This window comes from Heloderma suspectum, chromosome 1 (genome assembly GCF_057233095.1).
Source record: "Heloderma suspectum isolate Gila_16-S chromosome 1, 16-S_ref, whole genome shotgun sequence".
NCBI lineage: Eukaryota > Metazoa > Chordata > Lepidosauria > Squamata > Helodermatidae > Heloderma > Heloderma suspectum.
This window is the reverse complement of record NC_139458.1, coordinates 327,951,514-327,979,364: the sequence shown is the minus strand read 5'-3', so window position 1 is coordinate 327,979,364 and position 27,851 is coordinate 327,951,514. Positions and strand designations below refer to the sequence as shown.

The 27,851-nt window shown below is 44.1% G+C and overlaps 2 protein-coding genes across 14 annotated transcripts in view; both read left to right on the top strand.

Annotated features, from left to right (window-relative positions):
• The window catches only part of FAM184A (family with sequence similarity 184 member A), a 150,231-nt gene that overhangs the window by 24,188 nt on the left and 98,192 nt on the right, over positions 1 to 27,851 (top strand). The gene's annotated exons all lie outside the window — the stretch shown is intronic.
• LOC146359478 (uncharacterized) lies at positions 125 to 26,450 on the top strand. The gene is made up of 3 exons (XM_084829615.1): positions 125 to 2,250; positions 2,328 to 2,730; positions 23,453 to 26,450. The coding sequence occupies exons 1-3, from the start codon at positions 1,673 to 1,675 to the stop codon at positions 24,071 to 24,073; spliced, it is 1,602 nt and encodes a 533-aa protein (XP_084685741.1). The 5' UTR covers positions 125 to 1,672; the 3' UTR covers positions 24,074 to 26,450.

The following is a 27,851-nucleotide window of genomic DNA, read 5'->3' as shown; positions in this document are numbered from 1 at the left end:
CACTCTCCTCTTTCACCGTCAACAAGAGGCTCTTTAGATCCTCTTCGCTTTCTGCCATTAGGGTGGTATCATCTGCATATCTGAGGTTGTTGATAATTCTCCCAGCAATCTTAATTCCGACCTGTGATTCATCCAACCCGGCGTTTCTCATGATGTACTCTGCATATAAGTTAAATAAGCAGGGCAACGATATGCAGTTGGATGTCTTTCAAAGAGGCCCCTTTTCCTTAGTTTTACTACAGTTTTAGCTTTCCTGATTACAGGCAGAAATTATCCGGATGGATTGTTTCATGTCCTGAAGAGGCATATGGATTGAGATAACCCATTTACTTTTTCTGCGAGATCTTTCTGCTTGATGAATATACTCTTGTGGGTATTATGGGAAAGGTGAGTATCACTGGAAATGTAATTTGCAAGCTTGAATTTTGGGCATTTATTTATTGCTTTGGATACTGCATTTATGATTTAAAGGCCTGTGCTGCCTTTCAAAAATTACATGAATTGATCTATATCTCTCCTAAAAGCTTCAACAGGTCACAGAAATTTCCTTAAAAAAAAAAAAAAATCCCAACCAGATTAAATTTCAGTCTGACTTAGACTGGCTTTCAGCAACTGAAAGCCTGTCTAAGCAGAGTGCTCTTGTGCTTCTGAAAGATGCTCAATTTTGGATTTTCTTAACTTCGCAATTGTAGGATGGCCACAAAACTCCTCTCCGCATGTGTTTATCATACAAATGTCAGAAAGTCTGATCAGTTTGCATTATTTAATAGTGTGAAACCCAAAGCAAGGATGTTATCTTCTGGCTAATATAAACTTTGGAATGAAGTATCCAGGCATATGTGTCTAATGACCTCCAAAATGCCAATAACCAAGGGCAAATATTCCAAAAATAACTTCAAAATAGCTTAACATACATAAGTAGGCCATGATGTTCACTATCTCTGCCTACTTAGCATATATTACCCTGATGCATTTTCGCAGTCTAGCTTTATCAGTTTTATAAAAATAAAGACTATGGGGAATTATCTTTGTTTTCTTGTAACTTAGGCAAAAAAGCCATAGTTTTGGAGCTGTTTTGTTCAAATGCTTTTTAGATTATATGTTTAACTTCTTAAATACAAATTATAACAATAATTGGAGCTCCCTTTCAAATAGTTGCTCTTAATATTTTGCAAAGATAATAAAATACAAACAAAATAATAATTTGAGGCTACACCATTAGTTTAGTAGGCACACTGAAACTGAAAGCTCAGGTTTGTAACTGGTCAGATATTTTAACCTCATAGGTATAATACAGTTCTTCTTCGTGGTCTCTGTACATTATACATATGGGCTCTGCGCCTGCGCTGAGTCTCATTGGAAAAGCTTCTATAGCTGAGGAATGTTTTGGAAGGAACCCTTTGCCCACTGTCCACTGTGCCAAATCCCAGCGGATTCCTGCCTGTTCTCTCAGTTCTCATTTGACCGCCATAGTTGATAGTTTTGCTTGGAGCTTCCTCTCTGCCTAGAAGGAGATTTGCAGCGTTCTTTGCTGCTGCTGAGGACTTATATTTGTTATTTGTTATTGTCATCTCCCTTGGCCTTGTCATCGTTGTTCCACCCAAAAAAACACAAATTCCTTTGTCATCTTCATCATTAGTCCATCTCTCAACCGCAGCTGCAGTGCCATCTTATGGCTGCAAAGGCACCTTTTCAAAAGTGTGTCAAGTGTGGGAGTAAGTTGCCCCCCACTGACCCTCATTCCCTCTGCCTTTTTTGTCTGGGTGAAGGACACCTCCCTGACTCCTGCTCTCTGTGCCAATCGTTTACTAAACAGGCACAAAATAACAGATTGGACAGACTTAAGGCAGAGCTGTGGAGGAGAGCGCTATTGGCTACAGACCCAAAAACCACTGCAGGGTCGTCTACAAGTGACAAAGTTGAGGCGACTATGTCTTCGTCCAAGCCGATGTCTCCTCGCTCAACTACTTCAGTCGAACTGGCTGATCTTCTGACTCCAGGGCACTCTTTATCACTCTCAGTCGTGAGAAAAATCACAAAAAAGGCAAAGATTCCAAAGTTGGGATCAAATGTCCGTCAAAAACATCATAAGAAGAAGGCAGCTGGAAAATCTTCGAGACTGACAGTTCCGGCAACTCCTCCATTACTGGACGCGCCAATTCGTGTATCGTCACCAGTACCTGCTGCTCCAGTCACTGAGCCAGTGTCAACAGTGTCTGAGGGTGAGATCCTGGAATTTTCCCCTCCACTGCCAATCTCTCGGGACTGAGAGAATTCTCCATCTGGAGACATGAAGCACCCGTCACCGTCTCCTGTCCCCTCCCCAGGATTGAGAGCATCGGTTCTATTCTGGGCTGTATCGTTCTCCCTGTGGGGATCACCGTTTCAACCTTCACTACAGGGATAGATCATGGTCTCCTCAAGGTGATTGGGACAGGTGTTCAGAATGGTCTTGCCCTTCGCAACGGCCTTACTTTTTTGAGGAATGGTGTACTGTTCAAGATTGAGAGTATTTTTCAGAGCACTTCTAGTATGCTGCCCCGGCGCTCCTGTTGGTATCAGTCTCTTCCATCGAATACTGTGTCCCATCCTCCTGAGAGGGATGAGTTCCTGGTGCATCCACCTGTGCCACCTCATTCCTCTTCGTTGCTAATGGGCCAGGCAGAGCCACCTAAATCAGTGCACTCAGTCCCGAGATCGGTTCAACAACTGATCCTGTCAATAGACCGAGTACTGCAAACAACTTCACACCATGACTCTGCTGATGACTGCCAGTCAGATTCCTCTTCCTACTCACCTGTTCCATAATCCATTCCATCTCCAGATGATGTAGTGGGAACTCATGACGGGGCATCCTCTTCAGAGGATATGTTTAACTTCACTGAGCAAGTCAGCAGAATGGTGTATTCCTTGGGCATTGAAGTACAACAACTGGAGGAACATATACAGGACCCATCTTCGACACAGTCCATACCGAGTCATCAAAACCGGTAGTGGTGCCCTTCCTCCTGCCCTTTCTACAGACCGTTCAATAGTCTTGGAAGGCCCCTTCCTCCATGGCTCCAATATCTAAGCAACTTGAATCCCTTTATAGGGTGCAGGAGAAGGACGCGGCATTCCTGTGTTGATACACATGCCCCAACTCCATCATCATGGAATCGGCGCAAGGTCGATCGCAGAACTCTCACGCGTCACCTGTCAATAAGGAAGGAAGGTTAGACCTCCTAGATAGGAGAATATACTCTACAGCTGCTTTGGGGCTTCGAGTGGCCAATTACCAGGCCATGATGACCAGGTACCAGTTATTCCTGTGAGAGAAGATGGACTCCCTTTGTGCCTACTTCCCAGAGAACCAAAAGGAACTTGCCAGGGTCTTCCATACCAAAGCTGTCGGACTATTGAGGCAGCAGATTAATATCTCTAGACATGGTGCGGACTGCAGTGCCAAGTCGATGGTTGGTTCCATTGCCCTCAGGAGGCATACCTGGCTGAGGTCTGCAGGGTGGACTCCCGAAGCTAAGTCCCGAATAGAAGACCTGCATTTTGATGGAGAAGGGCTCTTCAGTTCAAAGACGGACAAACATGGACTCTATCCCAAAAGCAAAGACAACGGTCCATAAGATGGGCCTGGGCCCTCAACCCATACAGCAAAAGTACAGGAGTCGCAGGTGGTTTCGGCCTAGCCGTACGTGACCAAACATCAATTCAACCGGTACCGATGTTACCAACCTGCTCAACACCAGAAGAAACAACCTGCTTCAGCTACAAAATTTCATCAGGACCATGGCAGGACTGACTCATCCTCGAAGTGTCAACTTTGACTCCCCAAAGTTGTTCGCCCCCGTTCTCCCTAGCCAGCCCTTTTTTGGATCCGTTTTGACATGTTTCCTTCAGACCTGGAAGATAATAACATAAGACACTTGGGTGTTAGACATAATTGCTCTGGGTTATATGATAGAGGTTCACACTCTTGCCCCCCTAGGGACTGTTTGCGTCACACCGTCGTCACAAGCCCTCCTTCTGGAGATGTCTACCCTGCTCCAAAAGGGAGCGATTTAGAGAGTCCTTTCATTCCAGCCGGACAACGGCTTCTTCTCTCAGTACTTCACCGTACCGAAAAGGGACGGAGGTCTCCACCCCATCATGGACTTAAGGAATTTGAACAAGTTTATCAAGCCCAGAAGGTTCAGAATGATCACTTTGGCCACAATCCTCCCTCTCCATCGAAAGAATGTCTGGCTTGCCACTGTAGTCCTGAAGAACACGTATTTCCACATAACGATTGCAGACACCCACCATCGGTACCTGCGCTTCATCATTGGTACCGATATATTCCAGTTTCGGGTTCTGCCCTTCAGTCTGATGACTGCCCCGAGAGTTTTTTTTAAATATATTTTTATTTATTTTATCTTTATAAATGAAATAAACAATACCAAAATGACCAACAACCTGATCAATACTACAATTTCCCAACAATACAATATTTTGATGAGGACACCAGAATAACAAAAAGAGAAGAAAAAAGGTAAAAAAAAGGGTGGAGGGAGGAGGAAAGGAAGTGAAGAAAAAAAGAAGATTCTTTCCCCTTCCCTCCCACCCTCCCTCTCCCTCCCCTTTAAAGAATTAAGTTTAAACTCCAATACCCCCCGGCCTCCGATGCCATTCTATTTTAAAAACTATATTTATAAACTTAACAATCTTACAGTTTAATAAACAACCTTACATTTCAATATCATATTATCAATCTTATATCAAAGAAACAGGTCTACAATTCATTCCCAGAAACCTATATTAATAATAATAATAATAATAATAAATATATATAGGGTTATATGATAATAAAACTTAATATAAACCTTCAACAGTCAGTAATGTATTTTATACTAGATATATTATCTGTTTTGAAATAGAACATATAAAGAAAAGCAAGAAAAAACAGAAGATGAAAGAGAATAAACAAATATATGTGTAATCATTTATCTTCTGAGCTAGCCTGGATCATGTAGTCTAAACACAAACAGTTAACAAAGCTTGTTTAAAGATTTCAGTTCATGGGGTTGTAACAGAAATCTCACACATTTCTACATTCAGCCATGTCTCCGCCATTTCATGATTTAGAAACTTCTTCATCTGACCTTCAGACACAATACAAAGTGTAGCAGGATATTTTAAGTAACATTGTAGGTTCATTTGTTTTGCCATATTTTTTGCTTTGAGAAATTACCTTCTTTTATTCGCCACCTCTTTGATGTAGTCTGGAAATAACATTACTTTATCTTGTTTCCAGGAAAGGCTTCCACCCTCTCTTGCCAAATGCAGGATATAATGCTTTGTGGAGACTAGGGATGTCAGAGAATTCTGCGACGGATCTCGGTGAGGCCGAATGCCAGTGCATTCGGCCCCCCGAAATCTGTGGCGGAATGGCCTGCCCCCCCGCGGATCCCCCCCGGGACGAGACTTACCTGGGGCGGATCTTCCGGGCGGTGGCGGCGGCTGGTCTTCCGACCGGCTGCCGCCACCACCATTTGTCTTGTAAAAAAAACAAAAACAAAAAACGACATGATAGGCTACGTAAAGATTTACGTAGCCTGTCATGACTGGGTTAAAAAAAAAAACCGTGTACGCAAATGGCGGCTACAGCCGCCGCCATTTGCGTTCCTTATTTTTGGCCATCTTAATCTACGTAAATATTTACGTAGACTATGATGGTGAAAATAAAGGGGAACGCAAATAGCGTAGCAGGCACTATTTGCGTCCCTTTTTCATTCACCGTTTTAGCCTACGTAAATCTTTACGTAGGCTAAAACGGTGAATCAAAAAGGGACGCAAATAGCGCCCGCTACGCTATTTGCATTCCCCTTTATTTTCGCCATCATAGTCTACGTAAATATTTACGTAGATTAAGACGGCCAAAAATAAGGAACGCAAATGGCGGCAGCCGTAGCCGCTGCCATTTGCATATGCAGTTTGTTTTTTTTCCCAGAGCCCTCCGCAGCCGGAAATCCGGCTGTGGACAGCTCTGGGCTGGGCTGGGCCTGGCCGGCTGCTCCGCAGAGCTGCCGCGGAGCACAGCCGGCCGTGGAGGATTCCAGGGGGAGGAATGGATCGCCTCCCCCCCCGTCAAGGATTCCGGGGGGAGGGACGGAACGCCTCCCCCCCCCATCAACATAATCCGCGGAAAGGTAAGTGACTTTCGTACATCCCTAGTGGAGACTTTTGCAAATTGGACTATGATCGTGTACTCAGTACCTTTAGCATTTGGTACACGAAATGCCTGCTCAATATCAATCAGATGGGATAGGGAGTATCTCACACAAAAGTTTATCCACAAAAATAGGCAAAAAAAATTTTACATCATTAGACAGATTTTTAATCCCAATAATACGTACATTGGATCTCCTCGTGAAGGCCTCCAGTTGAGAAATTCTATCAGAGACATTTTTAAAACAAATTTGTGTCGTAGTTTCATTTCCTGCCACTTGGTCTTCTAGCTCATTAGTTTTCGTCTCCATTTTTTGCCATGATGCATTAATTAAATCTACAGCTCCTTGCAAGGAGGTGATGGAATTTTGGATTAAATCCAACCTTTTGGCTTGCTCCGTAAATTGCGAAGATAAAGTCTTTATCAGAGTAAATAATTCCCCTATATCCTCTGTTCTCGAAACTTCTGACACAGGGGGTGCGGGAGGAGTTGATGCCAGGTCCTTTCTTCTCCTCGGCGCAGTCATGTTTCAAACAGATCTTGCAGGTCCTCAGATGTTCTCAAATATTGTTAACATTTCTTAAATCATCCCTCAGAAGTTGTTGATATTTAAAGCATATATTATTATGAAACACGTCATCCCTATTTTCTCCTATGAAATAGGAGTCTCAGTACAGCTTTTTGCATTGGTAAATCTCTGGAGAGATAATCCTGGAATCCAGCCCCCCCACTATCTCGAGGGGGGTACTTTTCTCCAAGATGTTATCCAGATGTTGCCTTGCCGTCCCTTTTAATTCCAGGGGAGAATGAAAAGGTTTTTCAACCTTTTAAAAAGCTGTTTGAGAAAGCTCCCACGGAGCTGCCCGTGGGATGCTACCAGAGCGACATTGGTTCCAACCGTAAGACCCCACTGCCCCAAGAGTTTTTACCAAGTGCATGGCAGTCGTGTATGCGTACCCGAGGCTGCAAAACATCAAGGTTTATCCTTATCTGGACAATTGGCTCCTGGTCTTGGATTCCAAGAGGGATCTCTGTCGTGCCATCATGATTGTTCTGAACCTTCTGGGTGCATTGGGCCTTTATGTCAACAGAGAAAAGTCAAATATGGAACCCATTCAACGTCTCCAGTTTATAGGAGCACTATTGGATTTGACAGTTGCGTGTGCTTACCTCCCTCAAAACTGACAAAAGCAATTAATTGCCCTCGTAGAGTCTGTCTTCACCTGTTGTTGGGTCACCGCCCACACCATCCAAGTTCTGTTGGGCCACATGGCGGCTACGGTCGCAGTTGTCTGATGGGCAAGGCTTTGGATGCAGCCACTACAAAACTGGCTGCTTCGAAACTCCCATTCCACCAGGGATGTCTTCTCTCGATTCCAGCCGAGGTGCAACGTCCCTCTTTTGGTGGATGCAACCATGCAACTTGTATCAGGGCATGCCTTTTGTCCAACCGCCTCCTACACAAATCCTGACAACAGATGCCTCTCTCTCTGGATGGGGAGCCCGCTGTGGCCCGTTGTGGACTCAGGGCATATGGTCTGCAAAGAGAAGAACTGCCACATAAATTTCTTAGAGTTTCTTGCGGCTTGGGAAGCGACGCATGCTTTCAAATCTTATCTTCAAGGCAGACATGTGCAAATCCTGACAGACAATACGTTGGTCTTATGGCATATCCGGAAGCAAGGCGGGATGCATTCTTCATGACTTGTCAACCTCACATCAGACATCTTTCAATGGACAATTCAGCGAGGCATCTCTTGAGTGCTCTTCATATTGCAGGACAGGACAATGTCTTAGCAGATACCCTAAGTTGAACGTACCAGTCTCCTCATGAGTGGCAGATGTCGGCTTGTATTCTGGATCGTGTCTTCCAGGATTGGGGCTATCCAACAACAGACTTGTTCACGACTCCGGTGAATACCGTATGCACCCACTTCTGCACAAGAGCGGGGGTCGGTCAATTGTCTTTGGGTGATGCATTCCAGATTCAGTGGCGGAGATAACTTTTCTATCTGTTTCTGCCATTTCCCCTCCTCTCCATGGTGCTGCAGAAGATAGTGCGTGATGGGACGGACTGCATTCTCATTGCTTCTTGGTGGCCGAGGCAGCCATGGTTCCCAACTTTACAGCGCCTGTCAAGGAGACAGTTCCTGCACCTTCCGCAGTTTCCGGACCTGATATCTCGGGACTGAGGCAGGATTTGTCACCCTGCTCTTGACACATTGAAGCTCACAGCTTGGAGGATCCAATAGTGATTACTCCTCCTCAAGTTCAGCCCAGAGTTCAGGCAATCCTGGATGCAGCGAAGAAACCAGCTACCCGTTGCTCCTACACTGCAAAGTGGTTGTCTTTTCAGTCCTTTGCCAATCTTCATGATTTCAACCCTCTTCAGGCCTCTCTGGAGAATATTCTCTTTTTTCTACAAAGTTTGTTTCAAAAAGGTTTAAAATTTTCATCTATAAGGATTTATCTAGTGGCTCTTCCTTGTTACAGAGGGCTGGTTCAAGGTTTTTTCTTCTTTACTCGCCCTATTACTTGTCAGTTCCTGTGGGGTCTAAAGAACTTGGCCCCTCCAATTTGAACTCTGGTTCCTCCATGGAGTCTCGTGGTGGTTTTACATGCTCTCCTCTTGAAGCCCTTCGAACCTTTGGCCTCAACAGACCTTCGCCTATTCTCGTGGAAAGCTGCCTTTTTGGTCGCCATCATGTCCTCTAGATGTGTCGGTGAACTTTGTGCCTTAAGGGTGGATCACCCCTACATGATCTTTCACTAGGACAAGGTTGACCTCAGACCAGACATTAATTTTCTGCTGAAAGTGGTCTCTGACTTCCATGTCAACCAGACCATATCGCTACCGACCTTCCCAGACCCTTCTTCTGACCTGGAAAGGAAATTGCACGCTCTTGATGTCAGGAGGGCATTGGCTTTCTACAAATCCAGGACAGCATCATTCTGTACCATGTAACACCTTTTTGTTTGCTACAGCAGTCCCAAGAAGCGCTCTCCTGTCTCCTCCCAAAGACTGGCTTCCTGGATTGTGCAAACCATTGGCTTGGCCTATGATTTGTCAGGATTGGAACGCCCTCATCACCTCGGAGCACATTCCACTCGAGCAGTAGCCATGTCTATAGTTTTCACCAGAGGCTTACCACTGTCGGACTTGTGCAGGGTGGTGACATGGTTGAAACCATCGACGTTCGTGAAGCGCTACAAACTCAGCGTTCAAGCACATTCAGACTGTGCTTTTGGGCGAGCCATGCTATCATCAGTCTTGGCTTAAGACACCTACCCACCTCCAGTAAGTGAGCTTGTTAATCTCCCATATGTGTGATGCACGGAGACCACAAAGAAGAAATGCAGGTTGCTTATCTGTAACTGTAGTTCTTCGAGTTGTCATCTGTGCATTCACACAACCCTCCCACCGTCCCCACTTCGGTGTCGATGTCGCATTCGATGTCAGTACCGAGGTGTAATTTGTTTCCCTTGCATCCAAGGCCACGTTAAGCGGTCTCAAGGAACTGAGGGAACGGGTGGGAACCCACTGGGACATGTGCAGTGGACAGTGGGGGAAGGGTTCCCGCCAAAACGTCCCTCAGCTATAGAAGCTTTCCGAGTGAGACTTGGCGCAGAGCCTATATGTGTGAATGCACAGATGACCACTCAAAGAACTACAGTTACAGGTAAGCAACCTGCATTTATCTTCTAAAGGTATAGGTAGTAATTATAGCAATTGTTCATTTAAAGGGCGAAACTCACAATAGCCTTTGCCACTGTTTCATTTCTACCATCTGTAGAATGGTAGAAAACCTATTAAGCACCAGCCCGAACTAGGCATAGTTCCATCTAATCATGGTATATCAGTCCAGCTGTACTCTTTGTGCCACAGAAGTGGCATAGATAACTGGACTACTGCAGTTAGGAACACAGGTAGCTGCCTTATTGTCAGGGTGGAAACTGAGCCCATAGAGACCCAGAGCAGTTCTGATTCTGAGGAAGAACAGCAATCCGTGGGAGAGGAGCTCTCTCATCTCTCACAAGCACAGCAGCTGGCAGAGATTCCTCCTGCCAGCATTCCTGAGAGAGATAGTGACCCTGGCAGTGAGAGAGCGCTGGAGGGGGGCTTGCTGGATGCTCGGCGCAGATGCAGGGAGCGGCGACAGATGGAGGGCGCTGAAAGGAGGTGCTCTGCTCGTTTAGCGCTAAAACAACGGTCGCGTCCTGAGGACCCAAGGGTAAGAGGGAAGATCTCTCCCTAGCCCATAAGTTCAGAGTCTTCCCGCGGTTCTCCTTCAAATGGGGACCAAGTGCCTTACCTGGAGCTTAGGCTACTCTGCTATCTATCCCCAGTGCTGTTCCTTGCTTAGTCGCTAGTGATTAGTATCTGTAAGAGTCATAAAGGAATAAAGCCTTGGAAAGAATCCTCGTCATCTTTGTCCTGAGTTGGCTATTGGAGGGGACTGCAAGAGGCAGCTAGGGCACTCCTGACACTTATGCAAAGTCAGGTCATTGATCCATCTAGCCCAGTATTGTCAGCAGTAACTGGCAGCAGCTTTCCAGGATTTGAGTCAAGTGTTTTCCCAGCCCTAACTGGAGATGCTGGGAATTGGGACCTTCTGCATGCAAAGCATGTGCTACAGCCCCTCTTTCATAAGAGAAACCAGATCTTCCAGACTTCTCCTTTCATACTAAACAGGCTGCAGCCCCATGCTCATTAGGAGGTAGTTCAATATGATTGAAATCAGATAATTTTTACACTCAAGATAACAGCTGGCTAACATACTGTAGTACTATTATGATTTGGAGTCAAATGAGAGTGTATTTCTAGTTCCTGTTTGAATTGGGTCCTGTAATATGCTAATTAACACATATTTTATGATTATCTGCCTGCCTCTTATGTCTATCATACCATAATAAATTGCATTTTCCTCCAGTGAGGATGAATAGATAGCCTCACCTTTCATTTACAAACATCACAGGAAAGCACAGAATATGAGCCTGCTGTGACAAGATCATATATTAGGGTGAGCTGTTTGGATTTAAAATACATTCAAAGTAAGCTGGAGTTCTATGCATGCTTGCTTGGATATAAGTGCTGTCTAAAAGTATTGGGAAATAACACTTAAATATCAGGATCCAAATGTTGATGTGTGGCCTTTCATGCATAGTATGAGGCTTTACAGCTTCCACTTCCAGTTGTAGCTCTCAGACACCCCAAAATGCCACGCCTGAAGATCAGGGGACCCTCTGGAATAGTGTGAAAAGGGTTGCTGCTGGAAGTGAAAATTGGCAAACCTGTGTGCACGTGTGGAAACAAGCTGCCCAAGTATATAAGCTTCTTTAGAACCTTGCCACTGTGATAGGGGAAAGAACACTCAGACCCCATCCATCAGCCCAATAGCCAGCAATTGCTGTTTAAGCAGGAACACGAGCAAGGGAAGATTAGCCTGGCCCAAAGTTCATTTAAATGCCCACTTATAGCTCACCACTTTGTTCTGGCCTTGAAAAACTGGTCTTCCTCCTCTTCCTTTTCCCTCCACTCCCCTTATGTGTCTGTTTATTTTGTAAGCCTGATGGCAGGTTCTGTCTCTTTTTTTATTATTGATGAAAGCTCCTTTAGGAGACAATAATTGTCTGAAAAGCAGAATAAAAATACAATTAAATTTAAAATAATAATAATAATTAACAAATATCCTGTACAACATAGTTCTTACCTACGAAATAAATATCTCAAATATTGACATCAGAATGCAATGATTTGTACAAGGATATTAGATCAGGGTTCGGGAACCTTTTTTCTGTCAAGGACCACAATAACCCAAGTAATTACTCTGTGAGGGCCGCATAACCACATTGGACAGGGCCAAAGCCAGCACTGGGCATGACCGGCGCCAAAAGTGGGCTGGGGCCACCCCCTTTTTCCTCTCCCCTCCTTCCCTCCCTCCCTCCCAACTTATCTCTTGCAGAGGGCTTCATGAAATTAGGCCAAGGGCCTCAAGTTACCTGCCCCTGGTAGGTCAGTGCAAACAGCAGTTGTAAAACCTGCACACCACACACTTGGATAAATGCCTCCAGGCAAATGCCTGAATTCTTGGATGAAATTTTTGCCTAGAGGCATTTACCCAATAATATTCTATCCAAGTTGCAGTTATATAATTCTATTACATTGACTGCTAAAAACATTAAATTAAATTTAAAGTTAAATTAAATGACCACACACATGTATAGATTAAGTTTTGAAGCTATTACAGTAAAAAAGATGAAGGAATACTCAGTACTATTTTTATGGGTAGCAAATGTGAAATGATGCACAAACTCATTGATATGTAGCATTTGCATGATAGTTACTTTTTGTTCAGTCATTAAGTCGTGTCCGACTCTTCGTGACCCCATGGACCATAGCACGCCAGGCCTTCCTGTCCTCCGCTCTCTCTCGGAGTGTGCTCAAGTTCATATTCATTGCATCAGTGATGCTATCTAGCCATCTCATCCTCTGCCGTCCCCTTCTCCTTTTGCCTTTAATCTTGCCCAGCATCAGGGTCTTTTCCAGGGAGTTTTCTCTTCGCATTAGGTGGCCAAAATATTTGAGCTTCCGTTTCAGTATCTGTCCTTCCATTGAGGAGTCAGGGTTGATTTCCTTTAGGATGGACTGATTTGACCTCCTTGCAGTCCAGGGGACTCGTAAGAGTCTTCTCCAGCACCACAGTTCGAAAGCATTGATTCTTCGGCGCTCAGCCTTCCTTATAGTCCAGCTCTCACAGCCATACGTTACTACTGGGAAAACCATAGCTTTGATTAGACGGACCTTTGTCGGCAAGGTGATATCTCTGCTTCTTACTATGCTGTCTAGGTTTGCCATAGCTTTCCTCCCAAGGAGCAAGCGTCTTTTAATTTCATGGCTACAGTCACCATCTGCAGTGATCTTGGAGCCCAAGAAAATAAAATCTGTCACTGCTTCCATTTCTTCCCCTTCTATATGCCAGGAAGTGATGGGGCCAGATGCCATGATCTTCATTTTTTTAATGTTGAGTTTCAAACCAGCTTTGGCACCCTCAACAAGAGGCTCTTTAGATCCTCTTCACTTTCTGCCATTAGGGTGGTATCGTCTGCGTACCTGAGGTTGTTGATAATTCTCCCGGCAATCTTAATTCCAACCTATGATTCATCCAACCCAGCGTTTCTCATGATGTACTCTGCATATAAGTTAAATAAGCAGGGCGACAATATGCAGCCTTGTTGTACTCCTTTCCCAATTTTGAACCAATCGGTTGTTCCATGTCTGGTTCTTACTGTTGCTTCTTGACCCTCGTACAGGTTTCTCAGGAGACAGGTAAGGCGGTCTGGTACTCCCATCACTTTAAGAATTTGCCACCGTTTGTTGTGATCCATGCAATCAAAGGCTTTAGCATAGTCAATGAAGCAGAAATAGACGTTTTTCTGGAATTCTCTTGCTTTCTCCATGATCCAGCGAATGTTGGCGATTTGATCTCTAGTTCTTCTGCCTCTTCGAAACCCAGCTTGTACTTCCGGTAGTTCTCGGTTCGCATACTGCTGAAGTCTAGCTTGTAGGATTTTGAGCATCACCTTGCTGGCATGTGAAATGAGCGCAATTGTACGGTGGTTTGAACACTCTTTGGTGTTGCCCTTCTTTGGAACTGGAATGTAAACTGACCTTTTCCAGTCTTGTGGCCACTGTTGAGTGTTCCAAATTTGTTGGCATATTGAGTGCAGCACTTTAACAGCATCATCTTTTAGGATTTTAAATAGCTCAGCTGGAATACTGTCATCTCCACTAGCTTTGTTGTTAGCAATGCTTCCTAAGGCCCAGTTGATTTCACTGTCTAGGATGTCCGGCTCAAGTTCAGTGACTGCACTATCATGGCTATCAGGGACATTCAGATCTTTCCTGTATAGTTCTTCTGTGTATTCTTTCCATCTCTTCTTAATCTCATCTGCTTCTGTTAGGTCCCTGCCTTCTTTATCCTTTATCATGCCCGTCTTTGCACAAAATGTTCCCGTAAGATCTCCGATTTTCTTGAAAAGATCTCTAGTCTTTCCCTTTCTATTGTTTTCCTCGATTTCTTTGCATTGTTTATTTAAGAAGGCCTTCTTGTCTCTCCTTGCTATTCTCTGGAACTCTGCATTTAGTTGGATATATCTTCCCCTTTCTCCCTTGCTTTTCACTTCCATTCTTTCCTCAGCTACTTGTAAAGCCTCCTCAGACAGCCACTTTGCTTTCTTGCATTTCTTTTTCTTTGGGATGGATTGAGTTGCTGCCTCCTGAACAATGTTACAGACCTCTGTCCATAGTTCCTCAGGCACTCTGTCTATCAGGTCTAATCCCTGAAATCTATTCCTCACCTCCACTGTATATTCATAAGGGATATGATTTAGGTCATACCTGAATGGTTTAGTGGTTTTCCCTACGTTCTTCAATTTAAGCTGAAATTTTGCAAGAAGCAGCTCATGATCTGAACCACAGTCAGCTCCAGGTCTTGTTTTTACTGACTGTATAGAGCTTCTCCATCTTTGGCTGCAAAGGACATAATCAATCTGATTTCGATACTGACCATCTGGTGATGTCCATGTGTAGAGTTGCCTCTTGTGCTGTTGGAAAAGAGTGTTTGCTATGATCAGCGTGTTCTCTTGGCAAAACTCTATTAGCCTTTGTCCTGCTTCATTTTGTGCACCAAGGCCATGCTTGCCTGTTATCCCGGTGATTTCTTGACTTCCTACTTTAGCATTCCAGTCCCCTATGATGAAGAGGACATCTTTTTTTGGTGTTAGTTCTAGAAGGTGTTGTAGGTCTTCATAGAATCGATCAACCTCAGCTTCTTCAGCCTCAGTGGTTGGGGCATAGACTTGAATTACTGTGATGCTGAATGGTTTGCCTTGGATTCATATTGGGATAATTCTATCGTTTTTGAGTGTACCCCAGTACTGCTTTTCCCACCCTTTTGTTGACTATGAGTGCTACTCCCTTTCTTCTAAGGGATTCTTGCCCACAGTAGTAGATATAATGGTCACCTGAATTAAATTCACCCATGCTTGTCCATTTTAGTTCGCTGATTCCCAAGATGTCGCTGTTCAATCTTGCCATCTCATGTTTGACCACGTCCAGCTTATCTTGATTCCTTGATCTTACATTCCAGGTTCCTAAACAATATTATTCTTTACAGCATCAGATTTTCTTTTCACCACCAGACACATCCACAGCTGAGTGTCCTTTCGGCTTTGGCCCAGCCGCTTCACTCTTTTTGGCGCTACTTGGAAATACCCTCTGCTCTTCCCCAGCAGTATATCGGACACCTTCCGATCTGAGGGGCTCATCTTCCGGCGTCATCTCTTTTAGCCTTGTGATAAGTTCCATGGGGTTTTCTTGGCAAGAATACTTGAGTGGGTTGCCATTTCCTTCTCCAGTGGACCACATTTTGCCAGAACTCTCCACCATGACCTGTCCGTCTTGGGTGGCGCTGCATGGCATAGCTTATGGCTTCACTGAGTTACGCAAGCCCCTTCGCCACAACAAGGCAGTGATCCATGAAGGGGATGATAGTTACTTATAAGCTGCTAAAAAAAAAACAATCTTGCCATCTCATGTTTGACCACCTCCAGCTAAAAAAAAAAAAATCCAAGTAGACTACTGCATCCTGTCTCAGTCTGTAACCTTCAATCTTAAAGCTGAGCCCAAGGTGAAGACTGGATTGGAAAGAAGGATGATAGAAGCAGAACTGACTGTGACACCTAAAGCGAATTTACATAAATCTTTTAAAATATCTGAGCAAATGCTGCATAAAAGTACTGTTAAAAGTAACAGTTCAGAGCCCTGGTTAATTTGAGCAAAGGTTTATTCTTTTAAAACTTTACTTGCATAAACAGTCAGGGCTAGAAATATTGGAACGAGGATAACTGTTTTGGCAGTTGGCCTCCATACACTACCACATTGAAGTTGAAAGGAAACACACCCAGATGGGAGCGAAGTCAGGACTTTCAGCTGTAATGCAAGGGGTTTGACAAAAGTGGGGCACTAACTATTCAGGAAGGACAGCCAGTGGCATACACACACAGCCATCGTTGGTGACTCATAAGTAATGGAACGAATGGCTGACAAGCAGCTGCATGGTCAGCTGAATGCTGCCAAACTGATAGGACGCCGCTTCATATTGCAGATGGATAATGAGCCAAAACATACAGCAAAAGCTACCCAAGGGTTTCTCAAGGCAAAGAAGTGAGATGTTCTTCAATGACCAAGTCAGTCACCTGATCTCAACCCAATAGAGCATGCTTCTCACTTACTGAAGACAAGACTGAAGGCAGAAAGACCCACAAACAAGCAGCAGCTGAAGGCAGCTGCAGTAAAGGCCTGGCAAAGCATCTTGAGGGAGGAAACTCAGCATGTGGTCATGGCCATGGGTTCCAGACTTCAGGCAGTCATTGACTGCAAAGGATTTTCATCCAGGTATTAAAGGCGATTCTTAAGTCTGAAATGATGTTGGTTTGTTCCATTACTTATGAGCCACCAACAATCGGTGTGTGTGTATGCCACTGGCTGTACTTCCTGAATGGTTAGTGCCCCACTTTTGTCAAACCCCTTGAATTACAGCTGAAAGTACAGACTTTGCTCCTATCTGGGTGTGTTTCCTTTCAACTTCAATGTGGTGGTGTACAGAGGCCAACTGCCAAAACAGTTATCCTTGTTCCAGTATTTCTGGCCCTGACTGTAGGTAAAAACATTTTAAATCTGACTAGAAGGCAAAAGTGCATGAAATGGACTACATAAGTCCATGAACCATGTTTTCTTATTTACAACGCTCACACACATTGGCTCCAAGCTCTGTTTTCCTTTGGGTTATGAAATCTCAGGAACTTTTATTCCTCACACTTAGAATGTAAGACTTACTTAGACATCCCATACTTACTCAGTACTTCCCACATTACTTAGTAAACTATGGTCCAGGTACTACTGCAGGTAATGGACTGGAAAGAGCTGGGGTGGGCAATTTCAGGTGGCTAGGAGGCTGATTTCCAGCCCCTGGAACCCACCCACCACAAGGCTGCACTGCTGCCGCCACCGCCACCCAATTCAGCAGTGCAGCAGCCCAAAGATCAGTTTTCCACCAAAATTGAGCAGCACTATGGAGCCTTAGAAAGGCCAAAAATAGCTAGGAAATAAGCTAATGTTGGCCATTCTAAGGTTCTGTAGTCCTTTACCACTGAATTTCGGTGAGGTTTTTTGTTGTTTTTTTTGCTGCCACCATGCTACCAAATTCAGCAGAACAGTGGTGGGAGCAGTGGGGGTCAAAGAAGAGGATGTGGGGGGTTGCATGTGGCCAGTGGGTCATGTGTTGCCCACACCTGGGGTAAAGGAAGGTAGCTGCCTCATGGGTGGACATTGGGCTGCAAGTTGCCAGTTTCTTACTTCATTATTGCTTGTTGTTGTTCAGTCGTTCAGTCGTGTCCGACTCTTCGTGACCCCATGGACCATAGCACGCCAGGCCTTCCTGTCCTGCGCTCTTTCCCGGAGCGTGCTCAAGTTCATATTCATTGCATCGGTGATGCTATCTAGCCATCTCATCCTCTGCTGTCCCCTTCTCCTTTTGCCTTCAGTCTTTCCCAGCATCAGGGTCTTTTCCAGAGAGTTTTCTCTTCGCATTAGGTGGCCAAAATATTGGAGCTTCAGCTTCATTATCTGTCCTTCCAATGAGCACTCAGGGTTGATTTCCTTTAGGATGGACTGATTTGACCTCCTTGCAGTCCAGGGGACTCGTAAGAGTCTTCTCCAGCACCACAGTTCGAAAGCATCAATTCTTCGGCGCTCAGCCTTCCTTATAGTCCAGCTCTCACAGCCATACATTACTACTGGGAAAACCATAGCTTTGATTAGACGGACCTTTGTTGGCAAGGTGATGTCTCTGCTTCTTACTATGCTGTCTAGGTTTGCCATAGCTTTCCTCCCAAGGAGCAAGCGTCTTTTAATTTCATGGCTACAGTCACCATCTGCGGTGATCTTGGAGCCCAAGAAAGTAAAATCTGTCACTGCTTCCATTTCTTCCCCTTCTATATGCCAGGAAGTGATAGGGCCAGATGCCATGATCTGAGTTTTTTTAATGTTGAGTTTCAAACCAGCTTTCGCACTCTCCTCTTTCACCCTCAACAAGAGGGTCTTTAGATCCTCTTCACTTTCTGCCATTAGGGTGGTATCGTCTGCATATCGGAGGTTGTTGATAATTCTCCCAGCAATCTTAATTCCGACCTCTGATTCATCCAACCCGGCATTTCTCATGATGTACTCTGCATATAAGTTAAATAAGCAGGGTGACAATATGCAGCCTTGTCGTACTCCTTTCCCAATTTTGAACCAATCGGTTGTTCCATGTCTGGTTCTTACTGTTGCTTCTTGACCCTCGTACAGGTTTCTCAGGAGACAGGTAAGGTGGTCTGGTACTCCCATCACTTTAAGAATTTGCCACAGTTTGTTGTGATCCACACAATCAAAGGCTTTAGCGTAGTCAATGAAGCAGAAATAGACGTTTTTCTGGAATTCTCTTGCTTTCTCCATGATGCAGCGAATGTTGGCGATTTGATCTCTAGTTCCTCTGCCTCTTCGAAACCCAGCTTGTACTTCCGGTAGTTCTCGGTTCGCATACTGCTGAAGCCTAGCTTGTAGGATTTTGAGCATCACCTTGCTGGCATGTGAAATGAGCGCAATTGTGCGGTAGTTTGAACACTCTTTGGCGTTGCCCTTCTTTGGAATTGGAATGTAAACTGACCTTTTCCAGTCTTGTGGCCACTGTTGAGTGTTCCAGATTTGTTGGCATATTGACTGCAGCACTTTAACAGCATCATCTTTTAGGATTTTAAATAGCTCGGCTGGAATACTGTCATCTCCACTAGCTTTGTTGTTACTAATGCTTCCTAAGGCCCACTTGACTTCACTCTCGAGGATGTCCGGCTCAAGTTCAGTGACCGCACTATCATGGCTATCAGGGACATTCAGATCTTTCCTGTATAGTTCTTCTGTGTATTCTTGCCACCTCTTCTTAATCTCATCTGCTTCTGTTAGGTCCCTGCCTTCTTTGTCCTTGATCATGCCCGTCTTTGCACAAAACGTTCCCTTGAGATCTCCAATTTTCTTGAAGAGATCTCTAGTCTTTCCCATTCTGTTGTTTTCCTCGATTTCTTTGCATTGTTCATTTAAGAAGGCCTTCTTGTCTCTCCTTGCTATTCTCTGGAACTCTGCATTCAGTTGGATATATCTTCCCCTTTCTCCCTTGCTTTTCACTTCCCTTCTTTCCTCAGCTACTTGTAAAGCCTCATCAGACAGCCACTTGGCTTTCTTGCATTTCTTTTTCTTTGGGATGGATTTCGTTGCTGCCTCCTGAACAATGTTACGGACCTCCGTCCATAGTTCCTCAGGCACTCTGTCTATCAGGTCTAATCCCTGAAATCTATTCCTCACCTCCACTGTATATTCATCAGGGATATGATTTAGGATTCATTTATGATTCCTAAATCATATTTAAAATTCAATTTTAAATTCAAATTTAATTAAATCTATTAAATAAATTAAATCTAATTAAATTAAATTAAATCTATTAAATAAATTAAATCTAAATTTTAAATAAATTTATTTATTAATTTAAATAAATAAACTATTAAATTATTAATTATTAAACTATTAAACTATTAAATTAAATATAAATAAACTATTAAATAAACTATTAAATAAATTAAATCTAAATAAATTAAATCTAAATTCAATTTATGATTCATTATTGCTTAGTGCTCCCTATATCCTTAGGGAGGTGAGACATTCCAGCGGCAGCATCTTTCCTTTGAATAAGAAAGTAGTGGAGACTTAAAGTATCTTTGTAATATCTACTTATATTACATTTCTATACCACCCAATAGCTGAAGCTCTCGGGGCAGTTCACAACATTAAAACCACAAGATACAGCATAAAATACAATATAAAATGTAAAATTTTAAAACTACAGTATAAAAATAAAACCTAGCAAGAATGCAGAGATTTAAAATACAATGACAGATTTAAAACAAATATTTATTTACAAATAGCATCAGTGCAAGCAAATAGCATACGCACATATTAGGAACATAGGAAACTGCCTTATACTGAGTCAGACCATTGGTCCATCTAGCCCAGTACTCGCAACACTGACTAGCAGTGGCTCTCCAGGATTTCAGGCAGAATTTTTTCCAGCCCTACCTGGAGATGTCGGAGATTGAATTTGGGACCTTCTGCATGTTGGAAAGTCTGGTGTGACTTACAGCAGAGTTGCTTTATATAGAGAAATTGTGGCTACATGGCATTTAGTATTAGAGGCAATAAATGCAAACTAGAGCCAGTTCAAAAAGAAGTTCGAATCAACTTTATTAACGCATTTATACACAACATCAGAAAAGGCTATCTAACGCTGTTTAACTAAAAGCACCCCCTCACACTGGCTGTGTCAATTTAAGTAAGCAGAGGCACAATATATGGTTACTTGATTCCTTCAGGAGAGAGGCAACATGGTACTTGTTGCAGAGGCAGAAGAGGAAGGAGGAAGAGGAAGGGGAGGGAGCAGGAAAAAGGAACTGATCAAGCTACAGGATGTTCTCTATTGCCCCTAGTGTCTGGAAGGATGCAGAGTTGTTCCTATTATCCAACACTCCATGCAAAGCATGTGCTTCTCCACTGAGCTACAGCCCATCCTGATATTGTGGAACAACTTTCCCTGTGAAGTACGGGTGCCCCCCTCTTTGGATGTCCTTTGCTGGTTGGTGAAGACACCTCTATTTTGGCAGGCTCCTGCTTGCTAAGTGTCTGTTTAACTTAAAGATTGTGTTATGATCTCTGCAGGGCCAGCACAAGCTCTCCTGCCACCTAAAGTGGGGAGAGCACACATACTCCTCTACCACACCTCCCTGCCCCCCACCATGGTCTACAGAACTACTCTTAGTAGGTGTTATGTGGCATTCTTCAAAATATGGTATAACACAACACATACATTGTAAGGCACTTCTTCTGTATTCCATCTGGCATGGAGTCAAATAATTCTTTGTGTTCTACAAATAGCTTGCTATATCAAAGGTGGAAGAGCATGGGCTCAGTGGCTGTCTGTCAATCCATTTATTAATTTCTCTAGCTGAATAGTATTGGAATTCAGAAACTGAATTTAAGGATGTAATCTTGTTATCAGGAATGTAACAATCTCTGTACGTGAATTGCAAATAGTAAATGATTGCAAATAGTAAAAATTACAAATCTATCTGTACTGTAGCACAAATAATGTGTGTGTTGAAAGTCTCTCTACTACATAAAAAAGCCATGATCCAGCTGCTGGCTCTTCTTTGTGGTCTCTACATCACACATATGGGCTCTGCACCTGCACGGAGCCTCTATTCAGGAGACTTCTACAGCTGAGGAACGTTTTTGGTGGGAACCCTCCCCCACTGTCCCACTGCGCATGTCTGAGTGGGTTCCCGCCTATCTCCTCAGTTCCTTTTCGACCGCCATAACAGCTGCCTCATCAGGAACTTCATCTGCATTTTTTGTGCAAGTTAGTGCTGAGGGTTTTTCCCTGTTACTATTCTTGTTACCTTTAAAAAAAAAAAAAAGTAGTTAGAATAGTTGTGTTTTTCATCATTTTTCACTGATAGCTGATCATTATTGGCATATGGCAGTAAAGGCCCCTTCAGAAAATGTATCCACTGTGGCAGTAAGTTGCTGCCGTCCGACGGCCATTCTTTATGCCTTCTTTACCTAGGGAAGTCTCACACTGGGGAGACCTGCCATCATTGCCAATCCCTCTCCAAACAAGCCTGTAAAAATCGGTCAGACAGGTTGAAAGCAACCTTGTGGGAAAAGGCATTGGAGGCTGTGGACACGCAAAAATCTCTTCAGCCCCAAACGGGGGCTTCTGGGCATAAAGGGATGCTGCTACCTCCAATAGCTGCCACCCCTCCTTCAACATCAGAGGTGGGGCAAATGGACCCACACACTCTGGATCATTCTCTGACCTTGTCTGTGGCTAAAAAGATCTCCAAGAAGGCGAAGTGCTCTAAGCCTACACTGGAGACTGTACTGAAGAAAAAGAAAAGAGAAGTTAAAAAAAACTCCACTGAGGGCTTCAAGTCCGGAGATTCCTCCCTCTCCCCCTCTTCTAAATCACCGATTCCAAGGGTGTCTTTGGTTCTGACATCTACTATACCATTGGATCTGCTGTCTACAGCCTCTGAGCCATAGGGATTCTTCTCCCGTTTGACATAGGCCCAACTCCAGCCCTCGGGTCCGATGGTCTCAATCCCCATCTGAAAGCCTTCAGCATCGAAGTTCATAGTTGCCTTGGTACGGGCGGCCACATTCATCTACCATCTCAAGGGATCCTGCCTCTCGGTACCATTCACCACAAAGGCAGTATGACCAGGATTATTCCAATCAACCTTGCTCTCCCCAATGGGATTGAGATTGCTATTCAGACTGGTCCATGCTGCCTCCGAGATCTTACCAATGCAGTGAGTGCCGGCTGTGTAGAGATCATGTTCTGTACTGTAATGGAGCCAGATACTTAGGAACAACTTCTCCTTGGTACAGACCTTGCCCTTTGGCATCGATGTCACATCCTCTCATGCATGATGTTTTTCTACCACTACCTCCAGTGCCTCCATGTTCAACTTCTCTGGGAAAGACTCAGCATAATGTGGAACAAGCTCTATCTGATTGTCCTTTACCACCTCCTCCTGTGCAAGAACAAGAACAGCAAGTAAAGACAGTTCCTCCAGCGGAGCTGTCCCAAGGTTCTATGGAAGATTACCAGTCCCGACTCTTCCTCTTACTCTTCAGTGCCTCCTTCCATTTCATCTTCAGATTAAGTTGTGGGTACTTGAGACAGAACCTCTCCTTCTGAGGATATGGGACATTTCTCAGACCAGGCACTCTGGATGGCACAGTCTCTAGGAATAGATGTGCAGCAGCCGTCAGAACACATACAGGATCCAGTATTTGACACTGTGTATATCAAGACATCGGTACCAGTAGTGATTCCTTTCCTTCCCACTCTTCTTCAAATGGTTAAGCAGATGTGGAATGCTTCCTCATCAATGGCCCCTAAATAGAAGCATCTGGAATCGATGTATAAAGTCCAGGGAAAGGATACAACCTTTCTTTTTTCTCACCCTCATCTGAATTCAATAATAGTCGAGTCTGCTCAAGGTCGGCCCCAGAAATCTCATGCATCTCCTGTTGATTAGGAAGGATGCAGCCTTGACCTTATGGGACATAGGCTTTATTCTTCTGCAGCTTTGGGACACCACGTAGCGAATTACCAAGCCATGATGTCCCATTATCAGTTATTTTTGTGGGAAAAGATGGACTTTTTGTGTACTTACCTTCCAAAGGACCAGAGGGAACTGGTCAGGATATTTCAGGCAGAAGCAGCTAAACTTTCTCACCAACAAATTAATACTGCCCGTCATCAAGCGGATTGCAATGCGAAGTCGATGACAGGGTCTATCGCGTTACGACTTCATGCATGGCTTCAGTCGGCTGGACTAACACCAGAGGCACATTCTAGAATAGAAGGCTTACCCTTTGATGGAAAAGGTTTATTTAATTCTAAAACAGATGATCAGATGGACGCCATTCAAAAAGCGAGATCAACAGCAAAAAAGATGGGGATTGGACAGCATCAGCAGCAGTCTTACAGATCATGGTGCTGGTTTCGACAAGAACAACCGTACTTTGAGAGGCAAGCTACAGATTGTACTCCACGGTACCAACCATGCCAAAAACAACAGCAGAAGCAGTACTCTTCCTCTCAGTTTCATCAAAGCCAGGCAAAGTCGGACACTTCTTCTAAACAGTGTCTTTGATGTGAATGTTTTCAGGATCACTCTGCCGCTACCTGACCTGATTTTTGGCGATTGTCTCACTTACTTTCTCCCAACTTGGCATACGATAACTTCGGATTTATGGGTGTTGGCTATTGTCTGTCGATACCAGATCGAATTTGATGTCCTCCCCCCCCCGTAGGAATTGTTTGAGTTACTTCCCTGTCAGAACTGTTACATCTAGAGATGGAGTCACTCCTTCAGAAGGGAGCCGTCCTGCGTGTGTCACCCAATCAGAAGAGCAGGAGTTTCTTCTCCCGATAATTTAGAGTTCCCAGACACAATGGAGGACTTCATCCTATCTTGGATCTTCGGAAGTTGAACAAATTTATCACACCCAAGAGATTCAGAATGACTACTTTGGCAATGATTCTTCCCCTCCTTCAGAAAGACTTGGTGGGATGACTCTCATGACTGGAACACAGCAATTGAAGGATATAACTTGTTCAAAAAGAACAGGAGGAACAGAAAGGGAGGTGGGGTTGCACTGTATGTGAAAAATACATATCTCTGCACAGAAATACAGGAGGATGAGCTTGGTAGCCCCATCGAGAGCATCTGGGTTAAAATAAATGGAGCAAAGAATAAAAAGAACATGGTGGTCAGAGTCTACTACCGGCCACCCAATCAAGGAGAAGACAAGGATGAAACTTTTGAAAAGCAAATAGCCAATGTTTCAAGGAAACATGATGTAGTAATGGGGGACTTCAATTTCCCTGATATTTGTCGGGAGACAAATTCTGCAAAACATGGCCCCTCCAGGAAATTCCTGACTTGTGTGGCAGATAACTTCCTCCTACAGAAAGTAGAAGAAGGAACTAGAGGATCGGCTATCCTTGACTTGAACCTAACCAACACAGATGACTTAGTGGATAAAGTAGCAGTTACAGGAACTCTGCGGGAAAGTGACCATGTTATACTTGAGTTCTTGCTTCTAAAGGAAGCAAATGCTGGGTGTAGCCAAACATGTACTCTGGATTTTAGAAAAGCCAATCTTAATAAACGCAAAACAATGATAAGTAAGGTCACATGGCAAGTGACTCTAATGAGAAAAGGAGTCCAAGATGGGTGGGAGCATTTAAAAAAGGAAATTCTAAAGGCACAATTACAAACAATTCCAACAAGAAAAAAAGGTGGAAGACAACAGAAGAAGCCAGTGTGGTTTCACAAAAAGCTTAGAGATGACCTGAAAACAAAAAAAGCACACACATAGGAAGTGGAAGGAAAGCCAAGCAACAAACGAAGAGTACAGGCAGGTAGCACAGAATTGCAGGGATGGCATCAGGAAGACTAAACTGAGGTTAGCGAGGGATGCTAAAAGCAACAAAAAGGCTTTCTTCAGATACATGCATAGTAAAAGACAGAGGAAAGAAATGGTGGTTCAGCTATTAAATAAGGATGGCAAAATGATAACAGATGACAAAGAAAAGGCAGAAGTGCTCAATTCCTACTTTGGCTCAGTCTTCTCCCGTAAGAGGGTCTATGAGCCCCCTGGCAAAGGTGAAGTACAGGCTGAAGGGGCAGGATTGCAGCTTGAGATTGATAGGCATATAGTCAAGGAACACCTAATTACTTTGAATGAGTTCAGATCTCCAGAGCCAGATGAACTGCATCCTAGAGTAATAAAGGAACTGGTAGAAGAGCTCTCAGAACCACTGTCTATTATCTTTGAGAAATCATGGGTGAAGTGCCAGATGACTGGAGGAGGGCTAATGTTGTCCCTATCTTCAAAAAAGGGTAAAAAGGAGGAACCTGGGAACGACAGACCACTCAGTCTGACATCAATCCCTGGGAAAATTCTGGAGCAGATGATAAAGCAATCCATCTGTAAGCACCTTGAAAACAATGCAGTGATTACTCGAAGCCAACATGGATTTGTCAAGAACAAATCCTGCCAGATGAATCTGATCTCATTTTTTGATCAAGTAACCTCCCTTGTGGACTGTGGGAATGCTGTGGACATAATATAGCTCGACTCCAGCAAAGCTTTGGACAAAGTGCCCCATGATATCCTGATGAGCAAAGTAGCTCAAAGTGGGCTAGATGAAACAACAATCTGGTGGATCCACAGTTGGCTACAGAATCGGACTCAAAGAGTGCTTATCAATGGGATCTTCTCAAACTGGGGAGAGGTAACAAGTGGGGTACCGCAGGGCCCGGTGCTCTTCAACATTTTAATTAATGACTTGGAGGAGGAGGTGCAGGGAATGCAGATCAAATTTGCGGATGACACAAAATTGGGCAGGATAGCTAATACCTTGGAAGACAGAAACAAAATTCAAAGTGATCTTGATAGACTGGAGCACTGGGCAGAAAACAACAGAATGACATTTAACAGGGATAAATGCCAAGTTCTGCACCTAGGAAAAAGAAACCAAATGCACAGTTACAAGATGGGGGATACGTGGCTCAACAACACTGCAAGCGAGAAGGATCTTGGAATTGTTGTAGATCACAAGCTGAATATGAGCCAACCATGTGATGTGGCTGCAAAAAAGGCAAATGCTCTTTTGGGCTGCATTCATAGAAGCATAGCTTCCAAATCCCAGGAAATACTAGTTCCCCTCTACTCAGCACTGGTTAGGCCTCATCTGGAGTACTGTGTCCAGTTCTGGGCACCACACTTTAAGAAGGATGCAGACAAGCTGGAGAGGGTTCAGAGGAGGGCAACAAGGATGATCAGGGGACTGGAAACAAAGCCCTATGAAGAGAGACTGAAAGAACTGGGCATGTTTAGCCTTGAGAAGAGAAGATTGAGGGGAGATATGATAGCGCTCTTCAAGTACTTGAAAGGTTGTCACGGAGAGGAAGGCCAGGATCTCTTCTCGATCATCCCAGAGTGCAGGACATGGAATAATGGGCTCAAGTGATAGGAAGCCAGATTCCGGCTGAACATCAGGAAAAACGTCCTGACTGTTAGAGCAACACGACAATGGAACCAATTACCTAGAGAGGTAGTGGGCTCTCCCACACTGGAGGCATTCAAGACGAGGCTGGACAGCCATCTGTCAGGGATGCTCTGACTTGGATTCCTGCATTGAGCAGGAGGCTGGACTCGATAGTCATATAGGCCCCTTCCAACCCTACTATTCTATCATTCTATGAAAGGCGTCTGCTTTGCTGCAGTGGATCTCAAGGATGCTTATTTCCACATTGCCATCGAAGAGACATTCCAGAGATTCCTTTCTTTCACAATCGGGCCAGACATGTTCCAGTTTCGTGTGCCACCCTTTGGACTAGCAACTGCTCCAAGGGTCTTCACGAAATGTATGTGAGTACATATATGTCAAGGGCATTGAAGTTTACCCATATCTGAATGACTGGCTTCTTTGGATCTTTCAAGGAGGCTCTAGAATGTCCTGAATCTCCTCAACGCTTTAGGTCTCTGTATCAAGAAAGTGAAGTCAACTTTGTCTCCTACCCAGACTATACAGTTCATCGGAGCAGTCTTGGATGTGAGGGCAGATGGTGCATACCTTCTGCAAAACTGCTTGGTCCATTTAATCAATATTGCAGGCAGTCTGTACTGGGACCAACATACCATGACACACACCATCCAAAGCTTCTTAGGGTACATGGCAGCAATGGTGTCATTAGTGGAATGAGTGTATTTTAGAATGAGACCCATACAGAACTGGTTTCTTCGGGTTTTCCACAATGAGGCCGATGCTCGGCGAATCTGACTCGTATTTCCAGGTCATATTGCTTGTTCTCTCCTGTGGTGGATGAACACGGACAACCTCAATCAGGCGTCTTGTTT

Bases quoted from the DNA above. Each gene is read 5' to 3' on its own strand.
- LOC146359478 (XM_084829615.1), top strand. From the start codon at position 1,673: ATGGCTGCAAAGGCACCTTTTCAAAAGTGTGTCAAGTGTGGGAGTAAG. The intron at 2,251-2,327 runs GCCAATCTCTCG...TCCCCTCCCCAG, and splicing joins CTGGAATTTTCCCCTCCACT to GATTGAGAGCATCGGTTCTA. The intron at 2,731-23,452 runs GTACTGCAAACA...CCTGTTGATTAG, and splicing joins TGATCCTGTCAATAGACCGA to GAAGGATGCAGCCTTGACCT.